We start from the raw sequence: 17,268 nt of genomic DNA on the forward strand, positions 1-17,268 counted from the left end.
AAATCTGCTGCCAGCAACCTGAAAGGTCTTTTAAAAGATGTCACATCATTCATTTTATGAAACAGTTCAGAACTACGTTGAACTAATTTGAGGTATGCTGAGCATGGTGCTGTGATGTTAATACTTTTTATGGATTCTTATGTTTATTTAATGCTTAGTCCTTAAGAAGGTGGACGTATGTCACCTGATTCTGATGCTTAAGCTAAGTAGTATTTAACCATGTGCTGAGTGAAATTACATGACATTGAAATAAACTTTCAAAAAGGAAACTGGTGAAATAATTGTGAGCATGTTAATATATTTGGTGGGGAATTTTTTTTTTTTTTAGAAGCTTCTGATACATCATTCTGGCTTAAATGAAGTCTTTCAGGCTTAGTATTACAGTTAACTGAGTTTTTGTGATAGTTTGCTTATTTGAAATAAATGGTAAAGCCTAAAGGCTGAATTTCATGCATTGCACCATGAAGCTTCTGTTATTACCTCAGTTCCAGTCTGGGGTCTGTGTGGTAAAATTTCCAATTGTTCTTTTCATTCAGCGCTTTATCCAGTATCTGGCGTCCAGAAACACGTTGTTTAATTTGAGCAACTTCCTAGACAAAAGTGGATTGCAAGGTAAGGTATCGTTTTTGTTATGCAGCAGCAGTGCAGTAGTGTGCTGGCAAATACAACTCAGTAATTTTGATGGAACTTGGCCCTGGAGAAGTAATTATTGTGTGTTTTAGCTCAGACTGCTTTTCTTAATTTAGAGTGCTGCTATATAGAAGTTACGTGCTGGAGGAATTTGCTTTGGGAATCTTTTCTAAAAAAGACTTCCTTAGTTGCACAAATCCAAGATGGTATTCCTGATTTCTGAGAACAGTTCTCTGTTTGAAGGTATATTGTGATCATTAAATCTCAATGTGTTGCAGTTGCATGCAATGTATGAGTGAGATACACAAACAAAACAAATGTATTTCAGAATTGTTCGCAGTGTCCTACTCATCTTTGAGACTAATTCTGTAGGTAATAAGGTTTAACTTCATTCAGTTCTACTACAGTTCAGTGCAGTTCTGATGATGCATGTCATTGCCTGTCTATTTTTCTTCCTCCTGCATTGCTTTTTGTACAGCTTGTTACAATTTTTCTATGGGTGTTCTAAAACAGGTGTACTGGGTGGTTGCCTGGGGACAGCAGCCTTTTCAGTGGCAGCCCAAGGTCTGCTAAATTGAATAATTTTATTGATTTACATGCTGAATGCAATGACATGCACTGCTGTTGGTAACATAGGCAAGCTAACCATATAAATCCAGGCAAAAATAGAATGATGCTGCCTTTGGTGTCTTGCACTTTGAGAGTAAGTGAATTGAGGGAACTGGGCTTGTTTAGCTTGGAGAAGAGGCGGCTCTGGGGAGACCTTGTTGTGGTCTTGCAGTTACTTGAAGGGAGTGTATAAGCCTAACGGGGGGGAATGGCTGTTTACATGGGTGTATAGAGATAGGACAAGGGGGAATGGTTTTAAGCTGAGACAGGGGAGGTTTAGGTTAGATATTAGGAGGAAGGTTTTCAATCGGAGGGTGGTGATGCACTGGAACAGGTTGCCCAAGGAGGCTGTGGATGCCCCATCCCTGGAGGCATTCAAGGCCAGGCTGGATGTGGCTCTGGGCAGCCTGGTCTGGTGACTGATGACCCTGCCTACGGCACTGGGGTTGAAACTAGATGATCATTGTGGTTCTTTTCAACCCAGGCCATTTATGACTGATAAGCAATAGGCTTCTGAAACATCTTTTTAACTGTTTTTTAGGCTATGACATGTCAACATTTATCAGGCGGTATAGCAGGTACCTGAATGAAAAGGCGGTTTCCTACAGACAGGTGGCTTTTGACTTCACAAAAGTAAAAAGAGGGTAAGAACTGATCTTATTTTTTTTACTTACCTTGAGGTTTTTTTTGTTATCCTTTTGTAATTGAAGTGGGAAACATCAGTTTGGTTACACGTCAGTGCTGTGTGCTTAGGAAAATATTGGTGAAGTTATCTAGCAGCATCTGGTTTTCTCACTTATGTGTGTCCCAGGACACGCAAAGGAGCAGAATATTTTACTTGGTCAATACTCAGTGCCATGAAGAGAAACTAGTCTCTTGAGACCAGGTACACATTTTGTGTAAAATCACAGTGCAGAGCACCAGTAACCAGGTAACGTGTGCTGCTGATTAGGAAATGTCCTTCATCACAAGTGCCAGAGAAAGTGCACTGGTGATGGCTGAAAATCTTTCTATTCTTGTTCGTTCTCTGTGCACAGTGGTTTTTAAAGTTTAAAAGTGTAATGATAATCCCCATATTCCTGTTAATCTTTTTGCATTCAGCAGTGATGGAAGTCCCAATGACACAAAACTTAGTCTTTCCCACACACCAAATCTGTGTGTGGCCTGGTGGCTGCAGGTGCAGTAGATGCGCTAGATACAGCAGAGATGCACAGTTCGTTTGGAATCAGTTTTTAAGCCTACAGCAGTGTGTGCCTGAGGGTTCTTCCAGGAGCAGCACAAACTGCTTTGGGGTAGCAGTCTGTTGGTTCCACACCTCAGCTTTTGTCAGGGCTCTGCACACGTGCCCTGTCACACGAGGCTTATTGCAGTTGCTGTTGGCTGTCAGGAGGGAGAATACTGATGGAGGACACAGCTGAAAACAGCCAGCTCCCTGCTGCCTTCCAGCTTGGAGAGCAGCCATGGCCTTTTCTGTGCAGATGCACTGGAGACTTGCACTTCCAGGAAACATTTGGTTTGCTCTGTGCATGCAGATGAGCTATAAGGCTGCCTGGTTTGTCTTACAGCACTTGTTTGTTGTCACTGAGGTGCTTTAATCTCTTCCTTGGTTGTTGCTTTTTAAAATATTTTTAATAGTCTTTCAATGTTTTTTAAATGCCTAGCAAAATAAGTCTAGTCTGGTCAATTAATAAATGACCAGATATTGATAGTTTGCCATTAAAAGCAAGTCTCTTGTAGTCTTCATAATTCTTTTGGAAAAGCTTGAAATCACAGTATCTTGTTTTTCTTTCTCTTTGCTTTCAATTGAAAATGATGTAGGCTGACATGAAATAATAACCAGGTGATTAGAAAAAGCATAGATAAAAACAAACTTCAGAAAAAAAACCTTCATTGTATTTGTTTTTTTTTTTTTTTTTTACTGGATGTATCATAACTGAGATTTCTTAAATACCACTTTCATTCCCTCAGAGTAATTTGTCTTGGAGTCATGTTTTGTTCAAAAACTGTGGCTCTTGTAACACTGCAGTTATTATATAGTCTAGACAGCATTCTTAAAAATCAAATACCTGCTTTGTATGACCACACAAATTTAAGTATTTTCACTGACCTGTTTTATTTTTTTTCTATATTTCTCAGTAATTGCCTTCAAAATCCACTTGAACTTTCTTTTGTTTTGCTCAACAGGGCTGATGGGGTAATGAGAACAATGAGCACAGAAAAACTCCTAAAAACTGTACCAATTATACAGAACCAAATGGATGCACTTCTTGACTTCAATGTAAGTTTAGCAATGTGTAGAACAGATGCAATATGTTTGATGTGTAAAAAAAGAAATGCTGTAAAATATGCTAAGGTTCGAGGTCTTGAACTTGCCTCAGTGTTGTTCCTGTGTGTCTGTGCTTTGTGTAGAGCCTGAAGAGCAAAATGCATTTTGTTCATAGATTATATCTCAAGAAAGCAGGAAAAAAATGATGCTCAGTGCAAGAAAATCCTTTGTCTTAAATAAGTGTTATTAATCACGTGCATTATGTAATGCTTGTTTGTACATGTGAAGGTTGATTATTTCTTCTGTGTCTTTTTCACTACATTAGTTAGCATTAATGTTAGTTAACAAAAGCAGTTGCCAAAAGGATGGAGTTTTTCTGCTGAGAAATGCTTTGTTGATTTACTCTTCTGCTTATCTTCTATTACTGGCCAATGAGAGCATGATTTTGGATAGAGTACTCAAGTTCAACTCTAAGTTTTCCAATGAGGGATTGATTCAGTCAAATTAACTTTTTTTCTGATCTTCCTAGGTCAATAGCAATGAACTTACAAATGGTGTAATTAATGCTGCCTTCATGCTTCTCTTCAAAGATGCCATTAGACTGTTTGCGGCATATAACGAAGGGATTATTAACCTCCTGGGTAAATAAAACTGCTTTCTGCAATGCCTAATTTTGGGGAGGGAGCTCAGCAAACCATTGCAAATATCTACTCTTTTAAAAGAAATTGAAATAATGTTATTGTAAAATACTGAAATACTACAGATTTCCCCAAGTCAATGTGTTATATACAGGGATCAGTAAGTTTCTGAAAGTAAAGTCAATTTGAGATTTTTTTTTTTTTTTTTGCAAGGCTGCTTTCTTTGTCTCATTCTGATTGACAAAAACAATCAATGACTTTTCTTTAAGAAACATGATCCTATTTTGTTTCTAAATGCAGTAGGTTATCATCAGTTACAGACTTGCAGTCACAGTATTACTGATTGCTTGGCTTTTGAAGCTTTAGCATTGGTTGTTTGTAATGATCTGTTGGCTTATGTTTCTGGAGAGCGTCATGTATTTAGGGGGAATTGTTTTCCCACTTCAGATTCTTCCAGTTGCATGCACTGCAGATACAAGGGAGCCTGTCTAGGAATAATTAAGTTCACTATAGTGTGCTCTCTTGCTTGTTGCTGAATTCCGTGATTGAATCTAGTTATCTGATTGCTGTCATATTGCTTGCAGAATGGGAAGTAAAACCCAGAATTAGCCAATGAATGGTAGTCAAACTTCCAGTCTTGAGTCACAGACTGGTTCTTTTCTCTTAGTAATAAGAACTTGCATACCGTTGCTTTCATTCATGTTTTGACTGAAGCTCAATATAGAAACAAGCCTGAAAGCACTATTTCAGGAAGGCGGGGTGGAACCCTCCACTTCCAGCACCAGTATTTTGCAATCTGTTGCATGCCACTGTTGTAGACAGTGCTATAAAAAAAAGGCATCAGTCTTACAGAAAATACCAACATCTTGCCTGATAGCTGGCTGCTGGTATAGACTTGTGATTGTCATACCACAAAATTGCCTTTTTTTCCCCACAAGAAAGAGAACCTATTCTTAGACCTCACTGTCTCTTCAGGGTACTTATGAATGTGGGAGATGTAGTACCTGCCAGGTAAGGTGGAACTGCATGCAGATGATCATTAGTTCATGTTCAGTGGAGCTTTTGTCATTGGGTATGAGTTAGGCATAGCGACTTCTGCAGTTAACATGGCAAAACAAATCTGCAGGCATTTTGTGTTTGCCTCATTTTGTATGCTTCTACTTTGAAATACGCACAGGAACACTGCAGGCTGTGTGATTCCTTATTTAATGCGTGTGCTCTTCCTGCTTTTAGAAAAGTACTTTGATATGAAAAAGAACCAGTGCAAAGAAGGCCTTGATATATACAAGAAGTTCCTCACTAGAATGACACGGATTTCAGAGTTCCTCAAAGTTGCAGAGGTAAACCACGTTCAGCCAAACTCTACCCTCTGTTTGACAGAGCTGAATTTTTCATAAACCAAATACTGCTTCCTTTCAGCTGAATTTCATTCCTGTCATCTGTCTTTGTCCTTGTGATTAGATCATTTGAGGACTGTGTTGGAAAACCTGACTGCAAAGGACTTGTAGATTTGCACATTCCTCTTAAGTAAAAGATAAAAGAGGATTTTAAAATGTCCCTTGTTTCTTAATGTTGGTAGTAGTCTTTAATCTACTACTTTCTGTATACTCTAGTTTGCAATCCATGATTCTGTTAAGTTTTAAGTGAAATAAGTTTAACAAATAAACAGTGATGAGTAAGTGTATTTCAGTTATCTCTTGTAGTTATTTAACTCATAGACAGAAAAATCAGTTACTTGTAAAATGTTTTTTTATGTCATCTGATGCATTCTGAAGTGTTGTTGAATTAAGAAATCTCTCATTTCTGACGTACTTCTGCTGTTGCTTTTCTTTACTGTTCCTAATTTTTCAGGAGGTAAGCTGTAAAGCTTTACATTTGTCCTTTCAGTTGGTAAGAGTATGAATTGTGCTACTGTAAGAGTATGTACATCCTGCTGCAGACTGTTGTTTGACATACACTTTAGAAGGACAGCAATAGCTTTTAAGGAAAGCTTCTTCTAATAGCTTTGAAGGTGCTCTATTTTAGCAATTACATCTCTGTATCAGTAAATCTGAGAACTTACCCTGTAATTCATGGGACAGGCAAGGTCTCCAGCCTTACAATTCCGGAATACTCGATTCTCATTCAGCTTTGTTTCCAGGCTGTGTGTAAAAAGTCTCCAACGCACCTACTTTGAATGTGTGTACATTAAACAAAAGACCATCCTAATTACAACCAACAGTTACAGAATTCAGTTTGTCGAGATTTAAACTGTGTATGGAGTTAGGCTTTATATTTGACTGCATTTTAATGTTCTTTGCTTTTTGAGCATCACTGCCTTTACTAAATGCAAGCAGGTTCTAAAGCTTATTTGTTTTATTACAGCAAGTTGGAATTGACAGAGGAGACATACCAGATCTTTCCCAGGTAGATAAACCTATCATGTATTGTCATTACATGTCAGTTTTGATATTGCATAATCAGGAAGACTTGGCATTATAGCATTCACTTACGCTTTCCTCTGTATGTTGTCACCAAGTTATTTCAGAGTTTGATTAAATCCAACCCCTGTCAGAGCCTGGCTTTCATTTCCAACGATGCTATTGTAAAATGTTAGGGGCCACTTATTTCATACTCTAATTGAGTTTTGTGACAATGTAATTTCCATCGTGCTTGAAAACACAATTTGTCTTTGTAAGTTCACATAATGAAGCTTTTACATGATGTTATAAAGGTACAGTTTTTACCAAGCTTCCTTTGGCTGCAAGCCTATAGAAATCATTTCTGAAGGCTTGCAGAATGTGCACAAAGAGAAGGACTTCAGGTACAATTTCCTTAGTCTCTAGAAATACTGGCTACTTCTGATGTTTGCTGTTTCCTAGCTGTTAATTTTAACATCTCTTGACATATTTCAGTATTTGTGAGTCATTTTACACAGAGCAAAGCAGTGATGAGACAGCCTCAGGTTAAAGTGATTAAGTATCTATTGGATGCTAAGATGTGACATAAGGACTAGTACAACTCTAAATACTTACAACTGTATTCTCTGGAAGTCCTAACTACTGACATGCTTTACCTTAGGGTTTTTTTTCCTGTCTTTTCCCTTTTCATAGGCACCAAGTAGCCTTCTTGATGCTTTGGAGCAACACTTAGCTTCTCTAGAAGGAAAGAAAATCAAAGATTCTACAGCTGCAAGCAGGTGCTTATGTTCTTATCCTTTACAATTAAAAAAAAAAAAAATTGAAGCCAATGTTAAATTCATTATTTTGAGATTAGATTATAAAGTTTGCGTAGGTTTTGTTGAAGTGAAGGTTGCTTTTGTAACAATAGAAGAGGGAGTTGCATGTCTTGCTGAGTACTTCAGACAATTTCCTCCAGATCAACAGAAATAGAATCTGAAGAGCTGCAAAGATTTGCTGTAGAATCCCTCATCCAGTAGTTCAACTTCTCACATCTAATCTTGAACTTCTGAAGAGAAGCAGTTTTTTTAATTTACTGCCCATAAATCTTCATTTTCTGTTAATAATTAGACTTCTGCAAGATAAGAAGCATTTATCTGTCAGTGTCCTTAGACTCTTCCATCTCAATTGTAATCCTTTGTCAGAAGCAAGAAAATGTTTCCAGAAGTCCTTAAATTAAAAATGGTTGCTTAAAGTAATTGGAGATTAAGGCATTCACTGGTTTGAAAATGCTTGCTAAAACACCAGTACAATCTAGAGAAATCCTCTAGGCAAATAACTTCATTATGTTCAAATAAAAGCAGCTTAGTACTGGGGGATGGAGGGGGAAGTCATGCTAAATTAGATAGCATTTCCTTATTGCATGCCCAGACAATAACACAGCCATATTTTACGTGTTCTTTTGCACTGGTTTGCTGGCATTGGTGAGGTTACTGTATTTTAGAAGTGAAGTATTTGAATTAGTCTTTTTTGCACGTTCTTGAGCTTGGTGATAGATGTCTTTCTCTGTGATACATTGGTTGCACTGACAGTTCTATTAAGTTGGTCAACAGTTTGAATTTGGGTCTATGTTGTCAGAAATCCTTGTGAATCAGCACAATGCGTGTTTACTCTTCTTCTGTTAGCCTAAAATAAAAACTTCAGGCATCAATTTCTGTGGTGGAGTTCGAAGGGGAAAATTAAGAGATTGAAACTCAAAGCTCAGCATACAAGAGTGAATGGTATCTGTTCGTGGTATTTTTGTTCTGCATTTCATGTAGCACATCTGAGGAAAGCTCATCGCTTTGTATTGTGTGGTGACATAACCAGTCCTTCAAAGAATTCAAAAGGAGACTGAGCAGGAGGGTGGGTGCAGGCAAAGTGTTCTTCACATGTTGCTATCACGTGTCACCTATTAACAGCCTGATTTACTCTCATCCAATTACTTTAGGGCTACCACCCTTTCCAATGCAGTTTCTTCCCTTGCAAGCACTGGCCTGTCTCTCACGAAAGTTGATGAAAGGGAAAAACAAGCTGCATTAGAGGAAGAACAGGCTCGCTTGAAAGCTTTAAAGGTAGGCATCAGAAATTTTTAACTCAGAACACTTTTTCTGTGCTCTTATTGATAGTTTTATTAAGGCTCTTGTAGGAGCAGAGCGAAAAGCCAGAGTTATACAGAGTATGTGGTATTGTCAAAGTGCTGGAGGTAAAATCATACGTACATACGCCGTGCAACTTGTGAAGGGTTTGTGAAGTAATGTTTCTGAAGGGTTTGTGGTGGCAGTGTCTCCAGTAATTACCCTTGTTTAACAAACATACTTTACCGTGGGAAATAATTTAAAATAAATATTTAACTTTTGTTTTACTTGCTTCCAAACTGATATACACAAATGTTGTTTCTGGATTTCTTATGCCAGCTCACTTTTCCAACAGGAGCAACGTCTAAAAGAACTTGCAAAGAAACCTCATACCTCTTTAACAACCGCAGCTTCTCCTGTGTCAACTGCAGCAGGAAGCATAATGACTACACCAGCCATTGATATTTTTTCTACTCCTAGCTCTTCAAACAGGTATGTTTCAATACTGTTGCTTCACTGTGAGTTGGGGTGCAAGCAGAGGAGTATCATCTCAATTTCTACAGAGGGTACATTGGAGGAGGTTGTTTGGGTGTGGAGTTCATTAGGAGTGTGAAAAGAAATTATGTGTGAGGTGGGTAGGAAAATACCCTGTTCTGTTGGGGGGGGAAAAAAAGCAGTGTAGTGTGTCTTCATCTTCTATTTGCAGAATAGTTTCTGATGAACTGCTTACAGGCCTTGTAGCTGTTGACAGGCTAGCCAGGCAGCTGGAACTGTAAAAATGCACATGCTGTGCCCCTGAAGAACCTTACAGGCTCGTTCATGAGAAGTCGAATTTTCAGTAGGGAGGTCTTAATAATTCATGAAAGGCCAAATTCTGTATGGGGAGGTCTTAATAATGCAGAACTCAGTGTTGCATTTCTAGGTATTTAAAAGTTGAGTGGTAAGAAATATTCTGGTTGACTTTCAGTAGAAGGAGAGCCTGAAAACAGGGTTGGAAGGAAAAGAAGCAGGTTCTGCAGTATTGAGTTGTATCTGGAACATTTGTCTGCAGGAACTTGCAGGGACAGTGTAAGAGTACGTACTGCGCACTGATCCTGACTATTGACTAGCAGGAACAGTGTGCATAAAGGTGTGAGCTCCATTCTATAAATACTTGTCAAATGAGATGGTAGCAGAGAGCACAGCGCTTCCATGAGTTCAAGAGAAGGAAATGGCTCTCCAGAGGCGTATTTTGTTTTGGATTTGATTGTAGAATCATAAAATGTCTTGGGTTGAAAGGAGTCTTAAGACTATCCAGCTCCAATCCCATGCTGCTGTGGGCAGGGTTGCCACCCAGCAGGACCCCATCTCCCCTGGCCTTGAACACCTCCAGCATATCCAGTTTCTTCTTTGGGCAACTTGTACCAATGCCACACCACCCTCTCTATGAAATTTTTTTTCCTAATCTAATCTGTCTCCCCTATTTTTGTTTGAAGTCATTCCCCTTGTCCTGTCATTATGGGACTGCTTAAATAGGCAGTTTCCTTCCTGTTCTTAAGCACCCTTCAAGTACTGGAAGGCCACAAGGAGGCTTTCCTGGAACATTCTCTTCTCCAGCATGGACAAACCCACGTCTGTCAGCCTTTCTTTACGAGAGAGGTGCTCCAGCCCTCTGGTATTTTTGTGGCCCTCTGGACTTTCTCCAGCAGCTCCACATCTTTCTTGCACTGGCAGCCCTTGATCTGGATGCAGTACTCCAGATGGGTCCTCATGAGAGCGGAGCAGGGAGGCCAGTCACCTCCCTCATCCTTCTGGCCACCCTTCTTTTGATGCAGCCCAGCAGGTTGGCCTTTGGGACTGCAAGCACACGCCGCTGACTCATGGATTGTAAACCTAAAGGGGGATTGCTTATTTCCTTTAGAATCATGCAAGAATCCTTTCACTTCTTGCTGTTTAAAAGTAGTCAGTACTTGTGCAGCCATCTTTCCCCACTAGAAAACTACTATAGGAAGTTACTTTACATCTTTAAGGAAGAAAATAGCTGAATCGTGTGTAAGGAGTTAGAAAATCTGTCAGTGTTGATAATTGAAAAGCTGCTTTGAAATTTGTTTAAATAGCTTAGAGACTGAAATATTTGAAGTAGCAGCATGCACTGAACTACAAACTTTGAATGCCTGATCTTCCTTCTTACAAGGTCTGAAACAAAAACATCTGATTAAGGCTTCTTCAAATGGCTAGAAATGCTTCATGCTGAAGACAAGAGCATTTTCTTTTGAAGAACAAATGCTAGTTTGTCTTTGTTGAAATTCACTTGCTGGCAGTATTACTGCAATGGAGCAAAGAACAGATTGTACAGCAGAAGCTGTACACGAAGTGGATTTGTTGGATTGCAAGTTCAGTTGCTTGCTACTGGATGGAATGCCTCTGATTAATCCTTATCATTAACTTGAGCAATCTTTACTTGAAAATTGTTTTGACTCTTCATATTACAAAGCTGTGCTGAGCAGAGCTGCTTCTTAATAGGGGCAGTGGTAGCAAAATATGATTTCTTGATCTCTATTGGAATGAAATAATGAACTGAATCACACAATCAGTTGAGTCAGCAAGAGGATAGGCAGAAATCTGGGGTGTCTCTTCTAGTCTTTAATCTCTGTTCCAGCCTGTTTTCAAACAATCCTTGGATGCCCTGATGCTTCAGCATCTCTCCATAGCCATATGTGCCAGTCCTGGTTTATTTATCACTCTGCTGGGAAGTTCTTGGTGAACACCAATGCTTCAGTTTTATTTATTTAACAAGAGAAATCTGGGGGTATGAAAAGGACTCTTTGCTAGATGTTTTATCATTGCTGTTACTCTTGAAGTCATTGCAACAGCTGTATTTGAGACTTCACTCTTAATCTTCATATGTTCTTGGATCTCAGTTTAGTTGTGAGTAGACCAGTAGGTACGTGTGAGCTAGCTTTAATTTGCAGGGCTGATGTTGCTACAGCAGTTGGCCAAGTGTTTCAAGTGTGCTATGTCTTGTTTTCCCCAGAGGTCTTTAATAGCTCACAAGTGTAAGCCAGTTTTTAGTTTCTGGTAGTGGACAGGTCTTGTTACGTTTAGATGTAACACTTTGTTGTAACCCATTAAAGTGAGTTCCACAGTGCATGGAGCTTCATGAGGTTCCTCTAAAAGGTGCTGCAGATCATTTGATCTTGAGATGTTTTAGCCCTGTTAGACTATGGGGAAGATGGGAAAGCTGGTCATAATTTAGACAACTTGATTTATCAGTCATTTGGTATAACACAGCTTTCTGTATTTACCCTTTCTTGTAAAATATAATGTGAAATTCAGCAAATTTCATTATTTTGGTGTAGTTGCATCAACTTTTATAACTTCTAGATTGTTACAAAGCTTTCTTTATTGTTGACAGCTGCTAGCATTTGCCTTGCTTTGAGAACTGTGATGCAGTTCAAACGCTTGTATTGATTTGTCTTTGTAGCACTTCAAAGCTGCCAAATGATCTGCTTGATTTGCAGCCAACTTTTCATCCTTCTGTACATCCTATATCTGCTGCTCCACAAGTAGGAAGTACCTGGGGAGGTAAGAATTTTGACTTGAAGTTTTCAGTTTACTGTGCCTGTATTGCTGTGAAATGTGTGCCCAGACAGTGAGCTGTTTGTTCCACAAAAACTTGTGAACAGAATTTGCAGAGACAAGTTAAGAATGGGTTAGAAGAATAGGGAACAAGTCAGATCTGAGTACAGATTAAGATATAGAAGCATGTGGTTATTACAAACAGTCTTGATTTGAGATGTGCCTTTAGTCACTGACCAGCAGAGTCATCCTCATCCTCAGGGACCGTGTAGCAAGCTACAGAAAATTAGCTGTGAGAATCCTTTTGTGTGAAGATGTCTGTCAGATACTGAACTCCTCTGCATACTAATGCTGAATGTGGAATTTCTCAAGTCACTATTTCATGTAGACTGAAGTTAAATCAATTTTGCAAAATTTCTGGTTATAATAGGTAAGAATTTGGATGAGACCTGAAAAGAAGCAATTGAAACAAACATGGAAGGCATGGCAGTCCAGATCCAGGTTTCAAAACCAAAACAAGCACATCTGAAATACAGCAGGGAATTTGTATTTAACTACAAAAAGAAAGATATGATGAATGAGCTGTTAGATGGATGGTCTTACTGATACGAGCACACCCTTAAATCGAGAAGGCAAGGCAGGAGTCTCAGAAGTCATGAATGCTATTGTAAATTAGTTAGAGCACTTGCCATTCATCTCTTTTCTGCTTTGCAGAGTCCCAGCATACTTTTGGTACAGGTGACAGGTACTGGTTACTCGCACTGTTGGTTATACTGAATGAAAGTTTAAAAACCTTGCATAAAGCTTTCTTCTTCATAAATGATGCTTAGTGTCAAATTTTATTGTCTTATCTGGAAATAATTGCATAATAACTGCTTAATGTTGCTGAAAAATAGGAGTTGCTGCTTCAGAAAGCTTCATAAGCATTGGAATAATACTCTTGAGTTTCACTTTCCTTTATGAGCTTTTCTTAAGTCTTTCCTTTTACCTAAGTGAACTTTGTGACACGCAGTGTATGTTTTCTTCTTTCCTGTTTACTTCTGGTGTGTACTTGGTGTCCTGTGTATCTTCTCCTACTGGTTTGTAGGGAAATAATTCTGGTTGATGGAAACGATAGTAATGTATGCAGTACCTTGCAGGAAAAAGAAAAAATTGACTTGTCCTTTCATTTTGCTGAGCAGAGCATCTTTGGAGTTTTGGAGAAAGGTGCAATGGGGAGCACATCAAGCTACGCATACAAATTTTGATGCCTGATAGGCTTAGAGTTCAGACACTGTGAAAATGTTTTGGCTCATCTTGTTTGCTTTCGTGAATATCTTCTGCTTCAGCTTGTTCTATTTATCTAATTGTCTCATGGGTGAGAGAGATGGAAGGGGAGGTTGTTGTCCTCGTGACGGTCATATCACAACCTAGTGGTGTTAAGTTTTACCACTTTTTTGTATTAAGAACCTGAAATTGAGCCTGGAGGTCCTTGTTTGTTCAGTGTTGTGTTATTTCTGGTAAGAGTCTTCTGTAATAATCGTTGGTGTACCTGCTTCCTCATGATGTTTCTAAATACTTCTAAGATTAACTCCTTTAACTGAAGATTTCAGGCTGTCTGCTGAAGCTGTAAGTTAAAATTCTGGGATCACCACTTCCTTGTTAATTTTCATTTAAAAAAAAAAAAAAAAAAAAAAAAAAACAAAACCAAATCTGTGGAGCTTTGCAGACACGAACACTCACTTCACGTAAGTGAGGTGGATAGGAAGTGCTTTCCACATTTTACAGATGAGGAAATCTGAGCAGTTAACTGACTTGCATGAAGTCATGTGGCAAATCAGTGGCAGAGCCAAGAATGGAACCTGAGCTATTTCCAGTCCTGTGCTCTAACCACTACACAGCATCCCTCCCTTAGGTAATTTTATGAGATGATGTTTGTATTTGGTGTATTCAGTGACTTTGAGAAGAGTATCGAGTCAGGTACAAATTGACTTTCAGTGAAGAAGAAGGACTGCTGATGAGATTTACTCAGCATCCTTTAGGTATGTGATAAAAGGATAAACTGTGTGATGAACCCATTTTATTTGGGTTGCTGCCTTTCACTGCTATCTGGCAAAAAACCCTAATGAGGTTAGAAATTCCTAGAGTGTGGGTTCTGTTATTGCATGTTTTTGGTTTCTTTTCTCTAAACTGTAAGGGATGCCACAGAAAAATGTTAGTCATTCCTCTCTCTTAGGTAAGTTGCTACTAGCTGATGGATGGAAGGTAGAAGTCTGCAAAATTCCAATAACTTTCTTGAGTGCACCTGAATTACTAATACTTGAAGATCACCTGAAGGTGCAGTGATTCCACTGACACAAGCAGACACCGTGTGTATTCAGAGATGAAACAGGGCTTTAGAAACAGTTCAGTGTTGCTGTCAGGAGAGACAGCAATTGAATTTTCAATTTTTTTTTTTAATGATGTGAATTATCCAAACCAATTAATTCTCAGTTGTCTCTGTCTCAGGCATTGGCAGATTTTCAGATGTAAACATGCTGGTTTAGAACTGGGGTGAGACAGACCAGCAAAAAGAATTAGAAGATGACATTTCTGAGAGAATTCTGCTCAAGTTTTATTCAATTTCTTTCCTAGTCAAAACACAAAGCAACATGCAGCTGTTGACATTTGGGAACAGAGGGTGGTAATTAATACTTACCCTGCTTTGTACAAGTTTAAGTAATTCCAGTAGACAGTAGTTTCATGCAAGAAGAGTAAAGTAATGTGGAAAACAAACAAAAAAAGGCTAAGAAGAATAAAGGAAGCCTTTATAAGAGCTGTTACTGAGATGGTTTGAGGACCATCCCAGCTGTTTGATCTTTTGTTTGCCAGTGATCAGAACTTGAGAAGCAGAACAGATGTACCAGTGTGGAAAAAAATCAGTTTATCCTACCTGATTGGTTTTTTTCCCAATTGTAAGAAGAACCAATAGAATGAGAGGAATGTGAAGCAGCAACAGCAAGCAAGCAGGAGTTGATTAAAGGATAGTGCTGTGTTTTATTGTCAGATCAGTTTGTTCTGTGCGTTCTGAAGTGGCATTCATAGTAGACAGAGGATGCATACCTGCAGCAGGGACTCATTTCAGGTGCCTGGCTGTTTGACATGTCCACAACATGTTAGGTGGTAATGTTATTGCCTAAGGCATACAAAAGCTAGTAGGTTTTTGTATTGCTGCTGTTTATTACAAATGGAACATTATTTAGGGTGCTTATTCTCTACTCACTGTTGGTTACTCTGTTTTTTGTAACTGTATGATTAAAAAAAAATAGTAATAATGCCTGGTAAAGTACTTGTGATGTAGCCAGGCAGTCTGTGGAAGAAACCGAATGTTGCTGAAAAAGGTTTCAGGCTTGCAGAAAATGAAAATGCAAATGCATTAAGTCTGTGAAGTATAATGCATTTACGATTTTGAGACTTCATTTTCTTTAGGATTTGCATATGACTGGCAGCTATATGTCATCAAACTGTATAGGATTTATAGCTAAGAATCAGGAGATTGGATTCAGGCAGAGGCAGTCTGAAACTTCTATCTATGTCTCAGTAGTATTTACTAGTTGTGGATGATCAGTAAACCAACCTGGTTTAAAAGCTAAGTGCCAAGACCATGAGACTCAGATCTCTTAGAAGCATTACTGACATTTCTGCATATGGTTTTGTCTAGAACAGTAAGTGTGGTTCTAGGCAGTGTGATAAAATGGGGCTGGAGAATAGGGGAGACCTCATCGCTCTCCACAACTCTCAGAAAGGAGATGGGCTTGGCCTCTTAGGTATCTAATGGTAGGGTGAGAGGTAGCTGCCTTGAGATGTGTGGGGAAGGCTCAGGTTGGATATTAGGAAAGGTTTATTCTCAGAACTGGCTGCTGGAGGTGATGGGTTCACTGCAGGTGTTGAGCCGTGCGCGTGTGGCACTGAGGGACGCAGGTTGGTGGGCATGGTGCTGATGGCTCCGCGGTTGGACTGGGTGATCTTAGTGCTCTGTTCTGACATTAATGGTTCTATGCAGCAGAGCAGTTCTCTTCTTCATGGCCAACGACATGTCCACAAGTTTCATAACAAGGACTTTGCTTCTGTGCCTCAATATATTTCCAGCTCTTGAGAATTTCATGATGCTGAGAAACACAAAAAGCGTCAAGTTCCAAGATCAGTAGATGGAAAAGAAAGTTAGCACTCTGTTTTGGGATTGCAGCTGGTGGTTTTCTTTGCATACTTTTTTAAAGCCATTTGTAGACTTGCATTGAGAGTCTGGTGTGCTATGGTCGGAGGCAGTCACTGCTTCTGTAAACTTGTTGCAAGTATTGGGGGATATGACTGAATAGAGCAAAAACTGCTTGTATTTAAAGATAAGTAGCATGCTAATTTTCTGTATTAGTCTTAATATAGAGGAAGCATGTTGTGTAAAACCGAGGTAGTAATAATTCTTTCTGAGAACAGAAGGGTAGCTAATACACTTTTCCATGGGCAGAGAATGTATGGATAGTTCTGGTCAACTTAAAAATTAAATAGCCAGGTCGTCCCAAATTTAGAGGTTTTGGGATAAAACAATACTACTTGGACTCTTCTAACTCTTCTTACTCTTCTATACTAGGAAGTAACATACAACTAAACCCATCTCCGTTTTCTTTCTCTTGCTTTCTGGAATTGGACAGATCCTTTTTCTGCTACTGTTGATAATGTTGATGATGCCATTCCAAACCTAAATCCTTTCCTTACAAAAACTAACGATGCTGCTCATCTGTCTGTGTCTTCTGATGTTTCTACTTTCACCAGTAGGACACCCACACATGAAATGTTTGTTGGTAAAGTACCGTTTTAAATTAATTACCTATTTCCAAACATTTTATTATTTTGGTTTCTAAAACATATTTGGGGGCTTCTGAGAAACCAAAAAGAGTAGCAGATGTTTTTTGTGGTACGTTAGAACTTGATTTAGTAGTTGTGTCTTAAAAATAGTGTTACTATCCTTCCTTGATATTAACTGTGGTGGTATTCTTGCTGATGATGGAACTTAGTTACAGTTAAAGCAGTTGTTTGAGTTTGTTTCAATACAGGCTCTT

General features: G+C 38.9%; 1 protein-coding gene across 6 annotated transcripts in view; it reads left to right on the plus strand.

Moving 5' to 3' along the window:
* PICALM (phosphatidylinositol binding clathrin assembly protein) overlaps positions 1–17,268 on the plus strand; it is a 63,854-nt gene that overhangs the window by 29,155 nt on the left and 17,431 nt on the right. For 5 of the 6 annotated variants that reach the window (XM_052669815.1, XM_052669812.1, XM_052669823.1 and 2 more), the window contains exons 3-12: positions 537–612; positions 1,781–1,883; positions 3,424–3,517; positions 4,035–4,146; positions 5,377–5,483; positions 6,508–6,549; positions 7,236–7,321; positions 8,512–8,635; positions 8,994–9,130; positions 12,102–12,202. In XM_052669815.1, coding sequence (XP_052525775.1) covers positions 537–612; positions 1,781–1,883; positions 3,424–3,517; positions 4,035–4,146; positions 5,377–5,483; positions 6,508–6,549; positions 7,236–7,321; positions 8,512–8,635; positions 8,994–9,130; positions 12,102–12,202 — 982 coding nt within the window. Of the gene's footprint in view, positions 1–536; positions 613–1,780; positions 1,884–3,423; positions 3,518–4,034; positions 4,147–5,376; positions 5,484–6,507; positions 6,550–7,235; positions 7,322–8,511; positions 8,636–8,993; positions 9,131–12,101; positions 12,203–16,860; positions 17,011–17,268 lie in introns of all 6 variants that reach the window. The other variant, XM_052669844.1, reaches the window with a different exon arrangement.

The sequence above is a fragment of the Tympanuchus pallidicinctus genome, unplaced genomic scaffold, assembly GCF_026119805.1.
Source record: "Tympanuchus pallidicinctus isolate F22 unplaced genomic scaffold, pur_lepc_1.0 scaffold11, whole genome shotgun sequence".
NCBI lineage: Eukaryota > Metazoa > Chordata > Aves > Galliformes > Phasianidae > Tympanuchus > Tympanuchus pallidicinctus.